This window comes from Penicillium chermesinum, assembly GCF_028974085.1.
Source record: "Penicillium chermesinum strain IBT 19713 chromosome Unknown utg000006l:1.0-2335141.0:1.0-2336784.0, whole genome shotgun sequence".
Classification (NCBI taxonomy): domain Eukaryota; kingdom Fungi; phylum Ascomycota; class Eurotiomycetes; order Eurotiales; family Aspergillaceae; genus Penicillium; species Penicillium chermesinum.
Window position 1 is genome coordinate 1,973,549 of NW_026695316.1, and position 22,669 is coordinate 1,996,217.

At 50.5% G+C, this 22,669-nt stretch overlaps 9 protein-coding genes across 9 annotated transcripts; 8 read left to right on the forward strand and 1 right to left on the reverse strand.

The window, feature by feature from the left end:
• Positions 1–1,803: 1,803 nt before the first annotated feature.
• N7468_008560 (uncharacterized protein) lies at positions 1,804–2,352 on the forward strand (the record flags this gene model as incomplete). The annotated part of the gene is made up of 1 exon (XM_058477856.1): positions 1,804–2,352. The coding sequence occupies one exon, from the start codon at positions 1,804–1,806 to the stop codon at positions 2,350–2,352; it is 549 nt and encodes a 182-aa protein (XP_058328201.1).
• A 440-nt stretch (positions 2,353–2,792) lies between these two features.
• Positions 2,793–3,686, forward strand: N7468_008561 (uncharacterized protein; the record flags this gene model as incomplete). The annotated part of the gene is made up of 1 exon (XM_058477857.1): positions 2,793–3,686. The coding sequence occupies one exon, from the start codon at positions 2,793–2,795 to the stop codon at positions 3,684–3,686; it is 894 nt and encodes a 297-aa protein (XP_058328202.1).
• Positions 3,687–7,427: 3,741 nt separating this feature from the next.
• On the forward strand, positions 7,428–8,174 carry N7468_008562 (chromo domain-containing protein; the record flags this gene model as incomplete). Its single annotated transcript, XM_058477858.1, has 1 exon — positions 7,428–8,174. The coding sequence occupies one exon, from the start codon at positions 7,428–7,430 to the stop codon at positions 8,172–8,174; it is 747 nt and encodes a 248-aa protein (XP_058328203.1).
• Positions 8,175–8,511: 337 nt separating this feature from the next.
• N7468_008563 (uncharacterized protein) lies at positions 8,512–8,932 on the forward strand (the record flags this gene model as incomplete). The annotated part of the gene is made up of 2 exons (XM_058477859.1): positions 8,512–8,711; positions 8,764–8,932. 2 exons carry the CDS (start codon positions 8,512–8,514, stop codon positions 8,930–8,932), a joined length of 369 nt encoding a protein of 122 aa, XP_058328204.1.
• Positions 8,933–10,585: 1,653 nt separating this feature from the next.
• On the forward strand, positions 10,586–11,763 carry N7468_008564 (uncharacterized protein; the record flags this gene model as incomplete). Its single annotated transcript, XM_058477860.1, has 2 exons — positions 10,586–11,197; positions 11,287–11,763. The coding sequence occupies 2 exons, from the start codon at positions 10,586–10,588 to the stop codon at positions 11,761–11,763; spliced, it is 1,089 nt and encodes a 362-aa protein (XP_058328205.1).
• A 1,901-nt stretch (positions 11,764–13,664) lies between these two features.
• On the forward strand, positions 13,665–14,675 carry N7468_008565 (uncharacterized protein; the record flags this gene model as incomplete). Its single annotated transcript, XM_058477861.1, has 1 exon — positions 13,665–14,675. One exon carries the CDS (start codon positions 13,665–13,667, stop codon positions 14,673–14,675), a length of 1,011 nt encoding a protein of 336 aa, XP_058328206.1.
• Positions 14,676–15,290: 615 nt separating this feature from the next.
• On the forward strand, positions 15,291–17,155 carry N7468_008566 (uncharacterized protein; the record flags this gene model as incomplete). Its single annotated transcript, XM_058477862.1, has 5 exons — positions 15,291–15,647; positions 15,718–15,806; positions 15,871–16,508; positions 16,732–16,963; positions 17,014–17,155. 5 exons carry the CDS (start codon positions 15,291–15,293, stop codon positions 17,153–17,155), a joined length of 1,458 nt encoding a protein of 485 aa, XP_058328207.1.
• Positions 17,156–17,462: 307 nt separating this feature from the next.
• Positions 17,463–18,132, reverse strand: N7468_008567 (NADH dehydrogenase [ubiquinone] 1 alpha subcomplex subunit 1; the record flags this gene model as incomplete). The annotated part of the gene is made up of 4 exons (XM_058477863.1): positions 17,463–17,605; positions 17,665–17,857; positions 17,940–18,032; positions 18,085–18,132. The coding sequence occupies 4 exons, from the start codon at positions 18,130–18,132 to the stop codon at positions 17,463–17,465; spliced, it is 477 nt and encodes a 158-aa protein (XP_058328208.1).
• Positions 18,133–18,793: 661 nt separating this feature from the next.
• On the forward strand, positions 18,794–22,263 carry N7468_008568 (uncharacterized protein; the record flags this gene model as incomplete). The annotated part of the gene is made up of 5 exons (XM_058477864.1): positions 18,794–19,269; positions 19,337–19,400; positions 19,500–20,069; positions 20,096–21,496; positions 21,520–22,263. The coding sequence occupies 5 exons, from the start codon at positions 18,794–18,796 to the stop codon at positions 22,261–22,263; spliced, it is 3,255 nt and encodes a 1,084-aa protein (XP_058328209.1).
• Positions 22,264–22,669: the final 406 nt, after the last annotated feature.

A 22,669-nucleotide genomic window follows, 5' to 3' on the forward strand; every position in this document is an offset into this window, starting at 1 on the left:
ATGGCAACCTGGAAGAAGTTCCCCGGTTCGAGGAAATCCGAGTTATAGTGACAAGAAGGTACAGAAGTCAGCGAGTACGAAGTCGGCGAGGACAGAGCCAGGGTACATGACGTGGGAAGGGGCAGTATATGAGTCCACAGAAAGGCGAAGGGCAGGTTACTGGGCTAGAGCAGAGGGAAGAGGGGGACAGAGATGACTCATGCAGGAAATCCTTCGAGGGTAGCGCGACAACCATTGACAGACAGCCACATGTAGCCGCTTGCCCGGGTGGAAATGACCAGCGTTGTGCAGGCAAGTTATTTTGGGTCAGAGAGAAGTAGCTTCGGCTTCTAGCGCCCGTCCTGGACTCCACTGGGCAGTGGCGATTCCACTGAGGACTTCCCCCACCGACTTTTTCCTCGGTACCAGGTACAATTGGCATTGTATACCCCAGTTTGGCGAACCCTATTTGCGTGGGTACATGGATACGGTTCAAGCCCCTGCTATTATCATTGTGTATATCGTGGAAGGGGTCGGATTCCTCTGACTAGATCCAGATTCATAACTTCATAACTTCATAGATTCATAGATCCATAGATTCGTTGATTTCGCAGTGGAGGCGAGAGTCGGGCCGCAATGACTAACGCAGTTGGGCCAGAATCAGCATAGTTGCAGGCCCCCAATACACAGAGAAGTGAAGAATAGGGCAATATGGCACTGGCACTGGTAACAGTGACTGTTGATCAGAAGGACAGGAGAAAGTCCCTCAGCAGAAAGTCCCTCAGCAGAAAAAAAAAACGTAAAAGGGAAAAAAGAAAACAAGACGATCCATGGATCTCGCGAGCGGGTCCGCGAGTTTAACTTGGGCGCCTCCATTTAATTGATGACGGATTCCCCCACTTTGCGCTTTTTCTCTTTTCCTCTTGTTGGGTACCGATGGCCCCGAGAGCCTCCTTCGTACAACCATTTCTCCCTTTTGGTTTGGCCTTATTGCCTCTCTGACTCTCTATCTCTCTTCTTCCTCCGGTTCTTTTCCTTCCTTTGTGTTCTTGTTCCTCTGTTCTTGTTCGGGGGCCCTCTTATCTCATTATCAACCCCTCTCTCTGCCCAGCTCCACCAAACACCATCCCCACATCTGGGTACCCGTCAGGCAGAGAAAAAAAAAAGTCCATCTCGAGATTTCAACAGCCCAAAGCAGGCCATCTGCAGCGTGCAGCCTCTTCCCGGCCACTCATCTGCCCTTTTGGTGACCCACGACACCCAACGCTGCCATCTGCGCCCGATCCGTTCCCCGTCTCCTGTCCGCCCAATTTCGATGGAGACACTGCGATCCGAGAAGTACCTCTTTGCTCTCTCGACTCGCTGACCCTTCTCCCTTGCAACGTCTTCCTATTCGATCGGCAGGTCCCCATCTGGTTCTCGGTCTCCCCCTTTGTGGGTTGGCCCAATAGTACTTTCTTCTCTTTTTTTTTTTCGGGTCTGGACAGAAAAAAAAAAATTCCCACACTGTGCGATCCCGAGGCAGGAACTCCCGTGGCCAAAGCCGCTTGGGACCTGGGAACCCCTCGAAGGAAAGGGAAAGAAGAATCACCCCTCCCCTGACTCATTCCATTTGGCGAGTGTCGGTGGCTTGATGTAAGTGAAACCAGGTAGATCCTTACCCGTGTCCCGCCCTAGTCCCCGCTGCAGTCTGTCGTCGCTGGCCGGCTGCAAACCCACGTATCGCTTGGGGACCTGCTTCCTGCTTTGGGCCCTTTCTCCCTTAATTCATGACTGACAAAAGAACCGTGCTAGTTCCCACCTCCTCCGCCCCTGCAGTCAGCCATGGCTGGGAAAGTTCCTCGCCCAGCCTTCGTTGAAGACTGGGACGACACCACGCACGAACCAATACCCGAATCTCAGCGGGAAGCGAACATTGGTGCCAAAGTAGCATCGAACAGGTTGGATCCACGATTCCACGAGCCTATCGACGGCGCAAGTGACTCAGGTTATTCTAGTCGCACCGCTGCCACCTTTAACAGCACCCAATCCGGGCCGTCAGGCGGAAAGAGCCCCCCGGGCCCTCTTAAACAGTTAGACGGGCCCAATAGAGACATCGTCCGCAAACCCTCCAGTCGCAAAGAACGCAAAGAAAAGGAGCGCCGGCCCGCCCGCGAGGAGAGGATGATGGGGTACCACCACCATGCTCCCGTGGTGCAGAACAAGCCTCGTCGTCGGGACTCGCTCCGACACTCCTACCAGCCCGAGATCTATTACGAAGGTGCCTACCAATACCCCCTCGACTCCCGTCGAACCCCGAACCATGGACCTGCCATATGCCTACAGCTTTCGCCCGCCTATGCCGGACGGCATCCCTATGCCACACCAACCTAGCCGCTACGAAGCTGACGTGCAATACCACTCAAGTCGATCCAATCGTCCTGTTCGAACACAGTCGTACCACTACCACCCGGAAAGACCGTCCAGTTGGGCAATGGCTCCATCTCATGGTTACGCCCTCATCCCCGGTGCACTCACAGTTCGAGCGTGGACCGCCACCATCAGCGTGGCCTAACCCCCATGGCTATGGATCGTCCCCCCTACGGCGGCTCTTTCTATGCCCCTTCGGAATATGGACCAGACTATGCTTTAGAGAGTCGCGAGAGATCCGAGTCTAGGAGGCCTCCGTCTCGTTCTCGCCGTGCATCGATGTATGGCCAGCCACAGCCACCACCACCACCGATGGACGATGTGTTCCCAGGATGGGATGATGAATCATTGGAGGATTATTACGCTCAACCATCCCGCCTGAGAGACCTCGTGGCCGTGGATCCATGAAACCAAGCCGGGAGCCTCGAGGATATGATGACGAGGACGATGCTGTGTTGATGCCACCACCCCCTCCGCCTGTCCAGCGACGGAAGCCTGCCCCGCAAATCCACCAGGAGCCCAAACGCCCAGAGCCCCGCAAGAGTGTCACTACTAGTGTAGTACCATCTGCCAGGCGCCGGCAGTCTCAAGCAGTTGAGCCGGAGTTTGATGACGTCCTGCCTTCGGAGTATGCCAACCGTCGTCTGTCAAGAGACATTCCCCTGGATCGGAGTCAGAGCATGCGTGCAAGCAAGCGGTCTACTTCTTATCACGAAAGCAACCGCGGTGTCGCTCGCGTGGCTGTGAACAACTCACAGTCGCTCCGCCGACGTCCAGAGCAAGTCTACTACCACCCGGATAGCACGGTCAGCCTGGAGGAAGCCGAGTCGGAGATTGAGCAGTATATCGCCAGACAATCTGGTCGGGCTTTGGCCAACGAGCTGCCTGCGTCTGAAGAGACCTTGGGTGCGAAGAGAGCTGCCGGGCCAGCCAGCGATGGTAGCCAGAACAGCCGCTCGAATAGCAGTCGAGGTAGCGGGGGAGCATCCAAGCTGGCTAGTGACACGAGCCAGATGATTCTCTCCATGAACGGAATGACTATTGGCTTTGACAAGGATGGTCTCGCAGGCAAATCCATCAACATCCGCACTGGAGATGAAGGTGCCGCCTCGCTGAACATCACTAACGGAACTCAAAAGCCACGACCGAAGAAGTACATCACGGGAGTTGGCTCTTCTTACTCGGATCATACGACTGCTGGTAACCGCCGTCTGGAAGACAGGCAGGATCGGCGCGCACGCGAAGAAAGACGAACAGAACGGGCTCACCGGTCCAGCCGGTCGAGCTACCGTGTCTGAGTAGTCTAGTATTTGCCTGTGTCCTGAACTGAGTCTTATGCGACAGCTGCTTCTTGCTACGTTTCTGAGTGAGAGAAGGGCCTTCCCATGTTGTTAATTTGGTCGTCTTTTTTGGGCATTTGTTGGTATAGCCGACAGTGGCTACTTGAAAAAAAAAAAGCCTACATCATTCTTATTCGCATTGTTATTTTCTTTGGGTGGATATTTGATTAGATTGGAATCCCGCAAAAAAAAGTTCTGGTGTTGGAACCACAAAAAAGCGCCTGGGTTGGGTACTTTACAGCGTTGGCGGCTCTCGCGGGCCTCGCTATCGCGTTGATTCAAAAGCAACCCATCTCATCGAACTGGGAGGATTCTCTGGTTTTCATCGTCATTGTGATTTTTCTTTATTAATTACAATTGCTATCTCTTGCGATTGGAAGAGCGAGTCGAGCAAAAGTTCCCTCCAGGTTGGAAGATTTGCACGCCACGGGCTCCCCGTTACGGTGATATGATTGTACGATTCTGATGACCTACGACGACAAGCTCACTGTGTTATGCCATATGCTATTTCTGTCTCTAGCGTCACTATTTCTTTTCCACGGCTATGTAGCTATTCCATGATGCTACCTTTCCCCGCTTATGCCTTGATGCACTCATGCCAGCGTTGTACATCTGACTACTTTGGAGGATTGGTTGCCCGTTGGTTGAAGTGGCCTCCTGTCTTATGGGATTGTGTCTCTTTCTCCTGCTACTGGTTTCTTTGCGCGACTCCGAATTGGAGAAGAGATATTATACCCATTTCTGTTGATGAGCGGATGCTTTCTTTCCCCCCCCTTTATAATGGTGGTGCTTATTCTGTATTCTTTTGCAGCTGTGCTGTGTAGACAGGGTACTTGCTATATTCTTTGTAACCAGCGCGAGCTAATACATCACTGTCCAGCTTGGGCTTTACATTAGAACGCCGTGGCCAGTCTCTAAACTGGTAACCTGATTCTTCTCGCTTCTTTTCGAGTTGCGATCTGTGCGCCATGTGTCGCAACTGAAGGCAGGGCGACCGGTGAGTGCGGACCTGAATGTCAGAAGGAAATGATCCAGAGCTTGTAGAATTTCAGCTTCTTTAGCCGCCCCTCCGTCTTGTACGACTGGAATAGCAGTAGATCCATCACCCGAAATGTCTAGCATACAAGTTTCCAGCAATCGTCAGTCAGCTCGTTTGCTTTCTTCAGATCGACCCCCGCCTGATAGCAGTTTTGTAATCTTCTGTTTCTTAGTTTTCCATGTTACTATATTTTGCTCCTCTTGCTATTCTTGATCGATGGTACTTCGTGTTCTGAATAGCGGAACCTTTCTCACTACCCTTCTCATCTTCTATGTTGTTTTCTTGGTTCACTAGAACCCCCTCCACACGTTTATGACTTCTTGTTCCTTCAACTTCTATTCCCGTCGATTCTTCCTTGGCCTATTTCACTTCCCGTTCAAGAGACTATTCAAGTTCCCCCTTCGTCTCCTGATGGTTCGTCATTACTCATAATCCTCTTCCCTATCCCACAGGTGAGCCGCCTTGAGCTCACGTTTGTACTAAAGAGCATATCAACACTTGATCAACACTCGAATCATGATGGTGGGTTTTTTACTCTTGGAATTCTCTTATTTCTACCACCCCATAACCTTTTCAGCTTGAGGATCTTGAAAGCTGACCATTAACCAGAAAAAATGGTCTACGAAATCAACTTGGCACTACACCACACACCTAGTTGTGAAGTCTCGAGATCCTCCTACTGCGATATGTGCTTTTTATGATTTTCCCGTCACGAAGAGTCAATCGCTATCAAAAACGAAAATCTCTCCAACTTTCGAAAGAACCAGAGACTTCGAAGACTCCACTGAAATCAGTTCGGTTACAGCGAATTATCTGGGGGCAGAGAATGGGCTGCTGTCAAACCAGAAACCTATGGGCATTCAAAAATGCCTTCTTGGTCAATTTTATAAAACTATATACTTTGGAGAAAAAGAAACACCAGCATACCCAGAGGTAAAATCAGCAAGGACACTCATACATCAATTGGATGTATGAAATTCCCGAACAACGGGCAAAACGCTGACGCAGACCCATGCAACAGGCCATCGACCGGCTTAATGGCGGGCTGAAGGTTTATGAGAAACATGATTGGAGAGATAACCTCCATCTATTTACCCATTATGACTCGCTATTTCACCCAAAACACTTATCGTGCTCCATCTACTCCCCGGAAACTTTGGGCAGCCGGAATTATCTTCGCTTTCCGCCCTAATACCATTAGCTGTACAGCAGATCTCCCTGACATTCTCTGTACTATATGTATATCATCTGCGGATCGCAAAGGACACTGGCGACCCATCCCCATCCCCACGCACCACTTTTTTTTGCTGGCAGAGCCCATCTCCGGGGCGGCCGATATATCAGGCTGAGAAAATCTATCCAACTTCATCCGATAGAAACACGAAGCAACAACACATGTCGGACTGACACTTCTCAAGCGATGCTATTACTATGTCAACAAAATCTTTGCTTTTTCAGAGGATATAACTGTCTTCAGGGGCTTGTACTAGATACAAGGACATTTACTGACTGGTTGCTTCTTCCTTCTTTCGAGCTCCTGTCTTGAAGTTGGAGACCTATAGCAAGAATGTTCTTGGGCCTTTACCTGGGCTGTTTGCCATTTCCACTGGCAATTATCCAAGAGATTCAAAGCCCCCTCGAACTCTACCCCTGCCTGCCCTGCCAAGTCAAATACTACGCCTTCTGGCATTTCGATCGAGGTGGGCGCATATTGACCTATGGGCGTACGTTGATCTCGTATCATCCCTAAGCAATCGAAATGCAAGTGAATGGGTCGAGAGTGAAAGATCAGTAACAGTGTGCGGAATCAGTATCCTTCTATCATACGGGTTTTCGGGAATTCCTTGTGGCGACATACTTGCTTCGTTGACCCGGAAGCAATATGTTTACCGGTATACCTACAATTCACTTGATAAGCAACAAAGCAGTTCAAAGCAGTGATTAAATTGTGACATGAATGCCATGAACGCCATTTGGATGTCCGAAAGAGGGAAATTTCTCGTGACAGCGGATTTGCTGGAGCAATTTCCCCCATTTGATGAAGGTGGCCTGTGTAAGTTACCATTGCTGAATTTTCTATGAGTCTTGCTAAAATTACTAGTTCAGTATCTGCAGCGGTGTTCGCTAGAGCTGATGGCAACAATTCATGGTCTCTTTAGAAGGGAATTGAAAAGAAAACGCCAATATCTACCAGCCGACTTGCACTAGACGGTGGCTACAAGATCGAGTTCAATTATACAAAGCGATGGCTGCCTTAATACCGAAAGTCAGGGCACTCACTTGATTTGTTCCTGTTTTGTGGTATATATGGCTGGTTGAGAAGTTACGAAGGTCAAAATATTGCCCTGTTGTACAGTTTCGAATTATGCTGGAACCTCTCGAAGGAGAATTTCGAAAGGAAGAAATTGGCCGTGATCTGAGCAAAGACTGTCTCGGACGGTCTTTCCGAATCTACTCTAGAGAACAAGCCCCTTGGCAACAGCACCTACTTAACATATAACGAAGGGCAGCAACATTGCCAGGGCACTGGAGCCACTTGGACCCTCGGAGTTGTTCAGTTTGCTGAACGAAATCCCTGCTCGAGGGACTCGGGATGCCCTTTGTTGATTGCGCTCATATTCCTGACATGGTGTTGCCGTCTTGCCGCCCTTTATGAGGACATGCATCAATGGCCGCTGGCTATCCCCGCAATCCAGATGGCTTTAAACTCCTCTCTGAAAACGCCAACCGGTATGACACCTCATCAGCAGCTTTACGGGATGGAACTCCGCCAACCTTGGGACCTGCTTAGACAAGCGGCCCAACCGGATAAGACCTTTTCCGCTCGAGTCGACGCTGAGACAGCAATCAAGTTCGCAGCAATGGCAATGAAGAAACGTTACGACGCTCAGCATGCACCTATCCATTTTACTGAAGGGCAATTAGTCTACTTGAGGCTTAGGACAGCCTACGATATTCCTGCCAATGTTGGACTCCCTCGAAAGCTTGCACAAAAATATGCAGGACCCTTCAAGGTTCTCCGCAGAGTGGGCAAACCGGCGTACCACCTTGAGCTCCCAGCAGACGATGCACGCTGGCGCCGGATTCACCCAGTGATTAGTGTGGCCTACCTGGAACCAGCACCGCAGGGGGATGACCCCTGGAAACGCTCACCAGAAGAAGGAGAGCACCGACCTACTACCGACGACCGTTTTCCACAGGATACCGTCTACGAAGTCGAGGAGTTACTGAATAAGAGAGTACGCCATGCCCGCGGGCGTCAGCGAAAGGACGGAACGCGCAGACTTATTACTGAATACCTCGTCCGCTGGACGAACCGTCCGGAAACAGAGGATGAGTGGGTTAATGTCGAAGATCTTATCGGCTGCGCGGAGCTGATCCGCGAGTATGACGAACGCCACGCCTAATCCTTTTGTTTAATCCCTGTTTAATCTTTATTGTTATTCATGCAGGTTATCATGTTTCTCGAGGACGAGACGCCTTTTGTTGTGTCGGGCACCTGTTGCCGTCTTGCCGCCCTTTACCGCCCTGTATGCCTAGCCTAGATAGCCCGCTCCCTCGGGAGCTCCTAATAAGATCAAGATCTCCCCCAAGAAGCCCATCTTGTAGCTTGGCAGCTGCCAACACATGGGCTGTTTCACATATGAATCTTGAAACAATATAAGTCAAACAGAAGGTGGCCATCCTGTCATGATTATGAAGCTCCTGAAAGGAACTTGCGCCCAAAAAGTGTTCAGCAACGAAATGGTGTTTATCCAGGGACAATACCAATTGCCTCCGGCAGGACATAAATTATCAGACGAGCATGTCTACATGGTGACCAAAACAATTTCGGCCAAGGCACGACGCGCACGCAAGTGGACCGAGGACTTCAACACAGCGGGCGATATCAAAGCCGAGCTGGTGCCACTCGATCCAAGTCTTCTATGTCTTCGGCGTGCCATGTGTGGCACTGTACCGCGGCTACTATATTCTAACCAGCCTTGACGCCCTTAGATCCCACGGAACGCTAGCCAACGTCAAGAACAATGCAACGATCAAAACCGCACAGAAGGACTGGCTAATAGATCCGGTTCTGGCATCAAGGGACTTTATCAACGCCCACCGAAATCTAACAAGGATATACCATGACGAGACAGACAGAAAGGTTATTACCAAGATCTAGGTATATGGCATAATCACAGCAACCGAAGCACTACTCCTAAATAAACAGAGTAGCCAAACATACAAAACGCATTTTCGACCGAAGCATAAAAAATATATTCGATCTCAGTCTCATACATGGCAATAATAGCAAACCCTCTTTTACACATATTATTAATCACCCAGCTTTTGCCAAAACAACACCTCCGACTAGCCAAGCCATACCTCCCACCAACCATCAATCCCAGAAGCTCGCTATAGAACTACGACAAAAAACAAACCCTACCCTAAAAAGCCTAACCAACACACTCCAAGCTACTACAGCCGCTATCTCAACAACAAATTATAAAGCCCGTTCCCAGCACTCACAAAGAGCCTAGACATCGCAGCAAATATCCAGAAAGATATACAGATTATCGAGAAACGTTACAAGAAAGCCTTAGCGACTTAGAACGGAATAAAAGTCAAGACCACGACAGCGCAACCTGGGCCAAAAGCAATGGCCATCCTGTCCACCGTCGCTAAGCCAATACACAATGATCTTATTATGTTAGCGAACCTCAAGGCTATGGCACACCAGCAGACATGGAAGCAAGCCTCTACAAGCCAGGCTATTTTGACGAGAAAGCCGACAAGCCAGGCACAACACCAACCGAAAGCGTGGGTGCCTTAAAATACGTCTGCTACCCTGGCGAGGACGACAAACTTTTCAAGGCCACAACCAGCGCAAAGAAACGCAAACAGTCGACCAATCCCTGAACCTTTGCATGCCAGTGAATCTCCATTATCAGGCTTTTCCTCGTTTTTTCCTCTTCCTTTTGCCTTTCTTTCTTAGCGCATCGGGACGATGCTTTTCGTCCAGGGGCATATTGTCACCCGCCAAGCCGGCACCATCACGTGACACCCCCATTATAGCTAGCTCCAGATAGACTCAATAGTCAAGAAACACACTTACATCGCCCCAGCTTCGGCTACAGCAACCAAGTATTATCGAATTCCTATTGGCCTCACCATCTTCTGATTGTTCTCCCTATCTCCCGAGGAGTGTCTTCATTTACTGCTGGCGATTATATTGGAACGCAGTCATACGACTGCTCAATGCCTCGCAGATAGCTAGCTGCCGGAATTGATTGGTCTTTCAGCGCACAAAACATATATCGGTACGCGCTAGAGTCAATTATACCGTCAGTGCCTATTCCCCACCACAATTTCCTTGAATAAATTCTTAGTGTAGAAGAAAAAAGGCATAAGAGTAGGAATAATATTCTCTTTATTTCTTTTTTTTTTTTGTGCGTTTTCGGCGTTACGCCTTGTATGTGTTCTGTGATCTGCTCCAATGTGATTGGTGCCCGTGCGGCTGAAACACGTTGTCGGGCCAACCCGGACAGTAAACACGTCCCCAGCCTCTTCCAACCTCCTCAATTCCAGGCCTCTCTGGCTTTTGCGGAGATCTCTGGTATTTCCCCTCTTTCCATCTTTCACTACTGACACCTGCCCAGATCATTCAATTTGTTGCCATTTCTTTGCTTGCGTTCGTTCGATTCAGCACCGCGAGCTGGTTCTGGCGATCACCCGATAAGGTGAGGCTGCTTGGTCTGCGTGGAATGTTTCAAGGCACTAACATTCTTGCGCAGCCTGTCTTGAGCCTCGTGCTCTTGACCGTACAGTCGCAATCATGGCACCCGTTCCGTTCGAGAACATCCCCGACATTCTTGTGGATATCCGTCAAGTGGAGCAAGATACTCCCACGATCCCTGATAAATCCCTCGATCTCTCCTCGCCCGCCACGTTTGCTCAACTCGCACCCCGATCCGATTCTTCCTCCTCAGCCAAGCCTCATTATGGCGCAGGCTCAGTCGACCCGAACCACATTAAGATGCAGGGCCTCTTCGCCTTGTTTGCGATCATTGGAGCCGCATTCGTCATAGCTGCAATTTGGTTCTTCTTCTGGGCCAAGAATGGCGGTTTCGTCTGGCGCAAGGGCGACTGGGAGGACTACAAGTCGACCGTTCTCCGCCGCAAAGGACCTGACGGAAGAACCCTGAGTAACGCAACGAAGAGTACCAAGCTTGGCGGAGGAAGCATTTTCAACCGAGGCTACACCGATGATGGATATACCTACACGGACGAGACGCAGACACAAACCGCATCCAGCTTCACCGATGAGAAGCCGAAGAAGAAGCGACTCAATTTCAAGGACAAGATCCTCCGTCGGCGTAAGGAGGAGCTCTGGGAGGGCGAAGGCGACGAGGATGTGCGCTTGTATCGCGAAGAGAAACCTGCTCGCGTCGGTGGCATGAACCGTGAAGCCGATGGTACCTACCACGGGAGTGACTACGACTCCTCCGCGCCCCGACACACTACAATCAAAGCGAGATGAGCGATGTGCGTGACTACGCCTACGAGCAGCCCCGCCGTTCCAAGCGCCGCGACCCCTCTGGATTCTCCTTCACTGCTGGCAGCGAAGATGTCCTCAGCCAAGCAACCGAAGAACGCCACCCGCGCGATCCGTCTAGCCGCCGTGATCCCCGTCGTGAGCAACGCCGTCACGAGCGCAAGAGTGCTGTGCCCTCTGCGCCGTCGTCTCGTACTAGCAGCCCTCGCAAAGAGGGTCCTTACATGACCGGTGGCGCTGGCTACACTGAGCCTCTTGATTTCTCTTCCCGCGGAGCTCGCTCGAACTACCAGTACTCCAACGTTGATACGGAAGAGTCGTCTGGTACTAAGAGCTACCACCACCCTATTCCTGGATTGAACAAGGGGTATCGTCGAGATGATCGCCGAGATGGACGACGGAGCCGCCGCCGCGATAGTCTAAGTGACAGTGACGGAGATGATACGCGTTACTCTTAGGGTTTTCTTCACCAGTCTGCTATTTCTCATTCGCATTCGAACCCCTATTTCTCGTTTTACTACGTCTCTTATGACTCTACGTACTCTTGAATTTCGCATGACTTTTGCGTTTTGCCATGGAAGGAACGACTTATCGACTAGCGAGGGAAATACAATTTGTATCATTTAAGCCATGAATGAAATTGGGCATGTACATAATTTATCGGATTGAGCGATCCTCTAAATCGACTCGGGGTCATCTTGCTCCCTCATTTTCTATTGGTGCTTGATTATATCGACCCGAGATGGATGACCTAGTTCATCTTACCTTGGCAATTTTTTATGACCTTGAGGCTTCGAGTTGGGACTCTGAGAAGCGTTTTGCCAACTAGTACGAGTATAACCTATTCGGTGGGGCGTTCCGAAGAGACCGTTATTTAGTAGGGCCATTCTCTTCTACTCTCTTGAACCATAATTCTGTTATGAAACCTTCAGGTTGTCATTGCTCATCCTCCATCCGACAACTCATCCCCGCATGCCGAATTGCACCTTTGGACCCTTTGTCTGCCTAACAGAACTGGGAGCTTTTATCCAGACTCCAGTCATCAATAACGTCAGCAAGCGTCTACACCTAGTTCCCTACGTCGCCGGCTGCGGCCCTTTCGGCTTCATCAAGGTAACAAAGGTAAGAGCCGCGGCGAAGAACGCGGCGTAATGACATAAATAAACAAACGGGCATGGTTTATGGTGAAACACACTCTGTATTCCGAACCACCGAACGAAGGCCGCGACGCTTAACCCAGGAGCCAGTGCAATACGGATTTGAATAGTACGATCTAGAAATATCCATCTAGAGATGAAACCTATCTCTCTCTGTTCGTTGAGGGATTCGAAGCCGCATGTCGATTGACTTCTCTACGAATTCAAAATCAGAGGCAATTATCGTCCTCGTCTTACTCGACCGAGAAACTTCATGATCTCACGGTAATGGGGGCCGTAGGCTACCCACAGAGGCACGCTCGTTGTCATGTTCAATGCGCATAAGGGCGGTGGTTGCCATCTAACACCCGTGAATACCATAGGACTCATAATTCGCTCTGCAGGTCCCTCATAGTAACTCGAAATATTACTCCATCAAGTGGGCGCTACTGCAAGGACCCTAGTCGCGGGGGCTGTGCACCGGAGTCATGTGAATTCTGGGGCTAACATCGGGGCTGAATTTGAACCACTCTGCTCACATTGTCAAGCTTTGCATGGCACTATTCAACCATGAACCCTCCGCCCAAGACTGACGCTCCTGTCTTGGAGTTCGCGCTGTCTCTCTGTCGAGACCAGTCTTGGGGCTTGCCGGAGAAAGGGCCCGGGCGCAAGAGTGCCCCAATGGTCGTTCTAGATCAGACCGGTAGGACCTCGTTACACCCGTCAAATCCTCGGTCTACCAGTGGGATCACTGATGGACGGTAGAAAACCCGCGATGTTGAGCAATGCATGCGAACTAATTCGCAAACTGGGGATCTGCCCGTACTCTCCCCTCTCCACATCGTGTAAGCCTCCAATCTCTGCATGAAGCATGGCGGGCGAGTTTTAACACGTGATAGAATTCTAAATACAGAGACAGGGCATTTACCCGGTGATCAGAAAGAGTTTCATCACTTATTAGAGCACAACTGGGGCATCTCTCTGGAAGAGATAAGGCACTGGGCCTCGCCACTCTTTCCAGGCTATCGGAGCCGCATGTCCCAGACAAACGGAGGACCGTATTTTGGTTGGTGTTGCAGACTCGCCTAGAATGCGAGGTCTTAAGGCTAATCTTGTACGAAGAAATATGCTTCAATGTCAGCGAGACCTTGTCATATTTTGACAACAATGCGGATCCCTCGGACAGCACCCCAAGTGTGATTAGTTCGCGGGTCCCGGTACAAATGGCACTTCACCACCAATACGAAACTGTCTATTTCCGCTACGACTTGACCACCGGCCAATCACTCTATATCTTGCAAGACCCTATCGGCGACCTCCGTAATTTACTTCACAAACTAGAAGATGGCTTACACGGCTCAGCGGAGTCGTATTGCGTTGACAGCCAATGCAGAGTCCAAGGTCTGGCGCAGCTACATCCATTTACAATGCAATTCGTGATCATGTTCCACGCACTCTCCACCCAAACAGCCGAAATGGAGGCTATCATCAAGTCTTTACTTTGGATTGAAACCCAACTTCACCAAGGGTCGCTGTTCGAAATTGCCGAGTCCGATCGGTTCTCGCGATATATACAACGCTTGCACGAGATGTCCCGCAAGCTCATTACCCTCGAACACAGCAACTTGCGCGATGCCTCGCACATCAAGCATTTCATTCAGGACCATCAACGGCTTGGCAAGCTATCAAGAAGATATCAATCCCCATCTAAAATTGACCGATATGCTCACGAGCGTGTGAAAGATGACCTGCTTTCGCTTAGAGATTTCTGCGACGATCGCCATCGGCTTATCGTCAACCTGCGCCAGCGGACAAATAACTTCATCACTCTTCTTTATAATCTGATTACAGGCCATGATAGTAGCATCAATCTTCATATAGCTACCCAGAATGCTACTATTGCTAGCGAAGCACGAAAAGACAGCTCCTCGATGAGGATTATTGCTGCCGTAACGCTGCTTTATCTTCCCCCGACCTTTGTGTGCAGTTTGTTTGGGACTAATTTAATTGCCTTGGATACATCGAAAGGGACGAATCTGGGCGGGTTTACAATATCGACCTCTTGGTGGATCTATTTTGCGTTCGCGGTTCCGTTGACGGCTGCTACTGTATGTGGGTTTCTCTGGTGGCGGCGGACTCGGGAGCAGTCCAATATTGGGTCTAAGAGTGTCAGAAACTCGGAATTATTTCATGGAACTAGTCGTCAGGATGGTGTCTACGGTGGATATGTATAGCTTGAAAGAGAGTTGTGGTCTTGAAGCAAGTCAGGAGAATAATAGCATTATATACAATAGGTTTAAGATCTACTATTAATACCTGCGCTTTGGTCTGACTGTCTTCACCACCAACATATGATAATGTCATGATTGACGTTTAACTTCGATTTCAAGTTTTAGTGGGCTACCGACTACCCCCGACACTCAGTAAGAATTTAGTAGGCGTTGGATCGTGATGCTTCTTGGTGGCGCTAAGACTAGAACTTGAACATGCATGATAACGGCAGATGGCGGAATCACGACCACGGTTTCACAGGATATCGTAACCAGCTCTCCCTATTAATAATCTGTCCAGCATTGCGGAGTCCGCAGTGCTTCTTTTAGCTTTTGGTCACGGAGTCCCTATCATTTGCCGATGGTCTGGTCACGCAACCAGCAAGGCAAACACCTCACATTCAGCCGGGATTGCGTGCCAGAAAATGATGTTGGATTTCAAAGCATCATCTACCACTTAATCGATCTTATAATCTCATCCCATTGATGTCTCTTATATGTTCATGAAATGATAGAAGTTGTTTTTGGTCATATTTCTCTAATTTCCAGCGTTAATATACCTTCAGCTCCGGACCTGCCATGCCACCGGTCAATGAAGGGGGTGTACCCAGCCATGAAAGGCAGCCACTTTTAGAGCCTCGGAGTAACCCAACCGACCGCCAGGTTTCCTCTCCCACGAGAATCGCCCCGGACTACAATGGGATCCTCCCGGGTGGGGATACGAGCAAGAACCTTAGTTGGACAAGCGCGTATATCTTGGTCATGTCACGCGTAATCGGGAGCGGCATCTTCGCAACACCTGGATCGATTGTGAAATCTGCAGGCAGTGTGGGCTTGACGTTGCTAGTTTGGCTAGCTGGTACAATCCTGGCAGCATGCGGTTTAGCTGTATCGCTAGAACTAGGGTGTCTATTGCCTAAGTCTGGTGGAGATAAGGTATTGGTGTCTCCCGGCCTGGGATACTCGATCCATGGATAGTAATTGACTAACATGTCATGTTTGTCAGGTCTACTTAGAGCATGCATACCCTCGCCCAAAATACTTGGCGTCGACTCTGATCGCCGTTCATGCAGTGGTCTTGGGGTTTACCGCGAGGTCGGCTTTGTCTCCTGTCCCAGGGCTCCCCAACGCCAAGCTGACCTGTCTGCTTCTATCTTAGCAATTGCATTGTCTTTGCGAAATACTTCACATTCGCATTCAGCATAGAGGCGAACGATTTCCAGCAGAAGCTCCTGGCTGTCTCCCTTCTGACGGTGATTACCATTCTGCACGGCTTCTTTCTGCGACCAGGCATCTGGATCCAGAACGTGCTGGGTTGGCTCAAACTATTCATTGTTGGTATCGTCTCCGTCACGGGAGCTGGTATCGTTGTTCTGCGGTTATTTGAATCTAACGTCGAGGCTACCCCGGTGTCGGAGCCCAGAGGAATTGTGTCATGGGACACTCTGTGGGAGGGGTCAAATTGGAGCTGGAGTCTTCTATCGACAGCTTTGTTCAAGGTGTTCTATTCCTATGCCGGTCTTACCAATGTCAACAATGTAATGAGCGAAGTCAAAAACCCCGTTCGGACCCTGAAGACGGTATGTCCAACTGCTTTATTGACGTCCGGGGCTTTATACTTCTTGGCAAATCTCTCCTATCTACTGGTTATCCCATTAGATGAGATCAAGAATGGAGGAGAGCTAGTAGGAGCTCTCTTATTTGAGAGGGTATTCGGACAGCATTTTGGAAAAACCCTGTTCCCTCTTGCGATCGCGATTTGCGCGGGGGAACGTGATGGTGGTCACATTTGCCTATGTAAGTCAAGATGCCCTTCCTTTCTGAATCACCTCTCTTATACTTTGCGACAGGCACGGATCAACCAAGAAATTGCGAAGCAAGGTTTTTTGCCATGGCAGAGCTGGGTATCCTCCTCACGTCCTTTTGGAACGCCGCTTGGGGGGGCTGATCGTGCATTATGTCCCATCGTTTCTTGTGATAACCCTTCCGCCACAGAAGGATGTCTATAATTTCATTCTAGACGTGGAAGCATACCCAGGACAGATACTAGCGCTCGGTGTGACAGTCGGACTATTAGTTTTGCGATATAGGGAGCCTACCCGCTTTCGTCCCTTCAAAGCATGGCTCCCAGCTGTCTGGCTGCGAGTGGTCATGTGCATTGTTTTACTAGTGACTCCTTGGATTCCACCCCCAAACTGGCAAGGGGATGTCGATTTCTTTTATGCGACTTATGCGATTGTCGGTATTGGAGTGTAAGTCTTCTATGGGGCCCGGTTGGAAGTAACTACTAAAGAAGGCACAGGCTTCTCTTCGCTGTCTTTTACTGGTATATATGGACAGTATACCTCCCTCGTCGGGGTGGATATAGATTGGAGGAACAGGAGGAAATACTTAAAGATGGTACAAGCGTAACACGGCTTCTTCGTGTGAACGCTTCCATCTGATAAGCTATATCATTCTGACATATTCAGAGTGTATGAGCACAGAATTGAACTTGACGGTAGCAGCTCAGACCCTATGAATTTATTTCCTACATCTGACTCCCTAATATAATATTCAAGCAGTTGAAATCCCGACTTATTTGCGACCAAGCGCAACTCAATAGGCCATAGTTTTTCGCGTCGGGAAATTTAGGTCTGGAGACGATGTTCAGCTGGGCCAAATATACACGTACACCCAGAGAGAATGCACAGTCGGAGTTGGCGTTTATCTGGCCCCTTCTTAGCAGAAGCTGCTGCACAAGTCGATGGATCAAGAGTAATAGCTTGGATTGTATGATACAGCGGCATTTTCTAGAAAACATGCGGTGGTATGTATGATTGAGAGGAAGGAAAACAGAGCGCAGGCATGGGAAAACGTCGCAATTTTATAGCCTAGAAGATACGGTTCTCGACCTGTAGAAAGTCAGTAAGCATAAGACACACCCACTCGGCTTATGCGGTCCATATCATACCTTCCATGGCTTGCTGACTTCGAATCCCTTTGGTGCCTGGGGGGTTATTGATTTGTCCACGGAGCGAGCCAGTCAAGCGCAGGTCACGCTCCATCACTATTTGCGATTGAATGTTAGCCCAGATGCGATGAGACAGTCCCACGCCGTATTTCGGAAGGAAACGAATATTCATTGATCGGCCGAGCTTACTTTGCTGTAAAACAGTTAGCCAGCATATTCCCTGATGATTCCGGTCGCTCTAACCAACTGGGTGCAGAATAGGACTATAAACTTACTCTATCCCAAAGGTCATTGTTCCAGCGAGGCTTCTTGCCCTCGTTCGTGAAGTGCTTGGTGTATGAGATACCAGTGGCAGCGACAGTGAACATCTGCCTTGGTGGTCAGTATTAGCTCGGAGGCGAACGGACGAATGATACGCACGCCAATGACAATCCCGTAGGGAATAAGAGCCTCAAAAGGAACACCCATGGTCGCGAGTAGAATGAAGGTGATTGGGGGGAGTATCTTAATCAATTGCACACGCTGCGAGGAGATCCGACCTGGAAGTAATCGGTGTGCCAGCCAATTCGTCGAGATACAGGGAGGGGATCGGATGTGGAGGAGGTGACCTTGAGCGAGGTCTGCGCGGCCCGATACGGTTTAGCGTGTCCTGACTCAGCCCGCCTGCGACGACAACTTGGGAACCCCCAAGGGTCAAAGGGGGCATCGCATTAAGGTTGAGGATCAGCTTCCCAGAGCTTGGATTGCTTATCGACGCGTCTCTATTCTCCCTGACTCAACAGTCCTACGGGCTGTTCCTTCCAAGTGAGTCGTCCCGGGCTTCTCGACACGTGTTTGCGACCTCACTTCTTACCAACACCTCCACCTGATAGCTATTCAAGCGCTGCCGATCGGTCGGATTATACAGCGACGTGCGGATTCCATGCTTCAGGCGCAAGTTCTACGAGACCGACGCTTTTTCCGATCTATTTAGGCTCCAGATGCGCCCCCGGATCACCTCCGACGTGAGCGGGGTGGCTCTGTAGCGCAAATCGCTTGAGACCTTTTTTTCAATCAACACCCCTTACACAGCGTAGACGCCGCTATCGACAATTCCTTGAACAACCTGGAGGCTGTTGTAACATTCACTATGGCGGCGAAGGGGCCGCCTGACAACGAAGACCCGGGCCAACTCGACCCGCCCATCGACCAAATCGGCAGTGACCTGGACGCGGAGGGAGAAGAGGAAACAGATATCTATCAAATGGACCAGCAACTTCAAGATGCTGTACACCGATCATATTCTGGGGAAGATAAAGAAGATGGGGAAGATGATGACTATCCGGACGCTGAGGCTCGCGACGAATACAACGGTGGCGAGGTGCGCAGTAACAGCGCAGAAAACGAGGAGACCGCGCCCGTTGGGGCTGTCAAGCTCCCTGAGAGCGAGAACTCATCATCAGAGGATGAGGATGCCGACGGGGACCCAGCATTTGAGGAGAATGAGCGCCAAGCGTCGGAACACAGCGAATCCGAATCAGAGGCCGAAGAAGAATGGGAGGCTGAAAGCAATGGGCCTGAAGATGATGATGCGGAGGCAGATATCCGCAGCCGCACAAACTGCATGTATGTCAGACATGGCTCGGCCCATCACATCCCCGGTATAAGAGAAATTTTGCTCACGATTATGCAGATATTGCGGTCAGGATGAGGAGCATGATCCTGGTGAAGATTTCGAGTTGTGGCTCACTTGCACCGTATGCGGCGATCATTGTAAGTACAGGTTTTGCGGGGGAGGGGACTCTTCCCCCAAAACATTCTTCCACTTCGAGACGATTGCTAATCCCGCCCGACAGCTCATCGACAATGTGGCCGTGAACAGGATGCATTTCATGACAGTGAAGGTTCGTTCAGATTTCAAGATTGCAACTTGCGGAAGGGCCCCCACGCTAACGTCCGAGCTTGTAGATCCATGGAAGTGTCCCACTTGCGTCCAGAACAAGTTGGAGCCGGATCCCGTGGAAATTACGAAGACTGAGCAAAAACCAGGGGTACCTCATTTACCCAAAGAACTTCTTCCTGCCCATGCCGGAAAGCACGGAGCAGACTTTCATTCTATTTTTGATACCAACCTTAGTGAAGATCTCTTGAACAGCTCGCGGTCGCTAAGGAAGCGAAAAGCGTCATCAATCGACGTAGAGGAGCACACGCCCGTCCTCCGAAAGCGATCGCGGCGAACAGACAATTCTGAACCCAATGGAAAAGAGTCATCCGCGGTCATTGCAGATCTCCCAGCTGAGGACGAGGTTTCTCATTCTCGTCCAACTCGAAGTCGACGACCTCGCGGTGCTGATCGCGAACATGCCCGTATCGTTACGAGACAACCCCACAAGCTTATCGTCAGTTTCCGACTCGACGAAGGCAGGGTTTCTCGCATCCTTAGCACCCAAAGCCGACCACAGCGAAAGAAAAGAAAGCACCTAAACCTCCCGCTGTTCAACCTGAACCACAAGCACATTTTGCTCCTATTCCTCCTGCGCCTTACAACAGCTTCACTCCCTTCCATGATCGCGAAGGTGATGATTCTAAATCGAAACCTTACGGGGGCATTCTGAGTGAAGCAGATGCCGATACCTCGAGAACACTGCCATTGCAAGCCGACCGTGATAGATTCGAGGCTGCTCGCTTAAGGGCTGAAGAGGAATGGCAGCGTCGAGTCAGGGAAGCTGAGGCTAATGGAGAAGGGAGCACGGCCGTGTCGCAGAAAGTGTCCGGTCCACCTTCGAAGATCAAATACATCAACTTTGGTGGCTATGAAATCGAGACCTGGTATGCGGCTCCCTATCCGGAAGAATACAGTCGCAACCGAGTTTTGTACATTTGTGAATTCTGCCTCAAATACATGAATTCCGATTACGTGGCATGGCGGCATAAGCTGAAGTGCCCTGCAAAACATCCTCCTGGTGATGAGATCTATCGCGACGGCTCAATCTCAATCTTCGAAGTGGACGGGCGCAAGAATCCCGTCTACTGCCAAAACCTCTGCCTCCTCGCTAAGCTTTTCCTGGGATCCAAGACCCTCTATTACGATGTCGAGCCGTTCTTGTTCTATGTTATGACCGAGTATGACGACCTGGGGTGCCATTTCGTGGGCTACTTCAGCAAAGAGAAGCGACCGAGCTCCGCGAACAATGTCTCATGTATTCTCACCCTTCCGATCCACCAAAGAAAAGGCTACGGCAACCTCCTCATTGATTTCTCCTACCTCCTTACCCGCATCGAGGGTAAAAATGGATCTCCGGAAAAGCCTCTTTCCGATATGGGTCTCGTCTCCTATCGCAATTACTGGCGCCTCATACTATCATATCAACTCCGGGACTTGAAAACACCTCTCAGCATTGCAGACCTCTCCGATCGGACAGGGATGACTGCCGATGATATTGTATCCGCACTGGAAGGCCTCCGTGCGCTGGTGCGAGACCCAGTAACCAAAACCTACGCGTTCCGTCTCGATACCAAATATTTCGAAGAAGTCATCGCTAAATGGGAGAACAAGGGCTACGTCACCCTCAATCCTGACGCGCTCCTTTGGACGCCATACATAATGGGTCGCAGCAACCAGTCACAATTCGACCGCGCTCCTTTGCACGCTGTCGCCCCTCGAGATGACGATGAAGAGGATGAGGAGGAGGCGAAGGCGGACGATGAAGCGGACGGTGTTCCCACTCTGAACGGGGGCCATGCCGACGGCCTTGGTGAGCCTGCTGGCCCTCCATCAACAAACGGGCTTCAACCTAACGGCGTCCATGCGTCTGAGGGCTCTGGTCGCACCCCTTCTCCTCCCCTGCTGCCGGTATTCCGCCCTCTCGATTCGAGCTTTGGCCTCCTGTTCACATCCCTGTGAGTCATAAACGCAAGACTGCTCGCCCAGCAGCTGGCAAGGCGGGCCAGACACCGACAACTGTTCGTACGAGTGGGCGGAACACTCCCCGCAGGCCATCCGGTCTACCAGCAGGTACCCCTTTGGCTAGTACGCCGAGCGTTCGTCGCGGTCGGAGCGCCAAATCGGCTGGTTCCCCAATGGCAGATGGAAGCCCCGCTAAAGCAAATGGTGTCGAGGATCTCGAACAAGAGGAAGCGTTAGTAGATGACGAGGAAGCGGTTGCCGACCAAACTCTAGAAGAGATGGCACTCGTGGCCGGCGGACCGTCCGAGGCCGCAGACTCACCAAAAAAGACCAATGGCGAAGATGACCCGCAAGAACATGCTGAAACAAACGGCATCATCCACGACGACGCCTTCATTGACAAAGAACCCTCCACACCTCGGAAGAAATCCAAATCAAGTTCTCGATCTCCGGGTGATGCCTCCTCCCATCGGTCCAAGGGGAAACAATCCGACACCCAGCCGAAAACTCCCCAGTCTGTCAGCCGCAAAGCTCTGGTCGAAAAAATCCAAGTGGTGATCCCTGCTGATCCTGCCTCAGAATCACGACACAGCTCCAAGAAAAGGGTCGCCGACACAAATGGCCACGACGAAGACGCCGATGCTGAAGGCGAGGATGACCCGGATGTGGACGCTGAGTACGAAGTGGATGGGGATGTAGTAATGGAGACCTAATCCCATACTACGAAGATTTTACGGCTGCCGACGATATCATCAGTCAGCATGCGAAGATCATAACGCATAAGGGATCAGGCGTTCTTGTTTTTGCTTTTCGTTTGCCCTCAACTTTTCTTTCTATGCCACCGGCTATCTGTGGAAACGGCCGCGGACTCTGGCTTTAGGGAATGCGCAGGTGCCAGCTGCCATCTTTCTTTCGCAAGGGCTATTTTCTTGCTTCGTTGCCAGCACGGCGTGGGTCCAGGAGCTTGGAGTTGGACGGGGCGTTTTGTTTTCGGTTCTAATTGGTTTCGAGGTCTACTAGTTATGAGCATGCAGTTGGCATGAAACGTAGTTTAGCATATCAATGCAAAGTCCCATAGTCAAGGCGAATGGGATCTGAACTTCTAAGTAATTGCGAGGT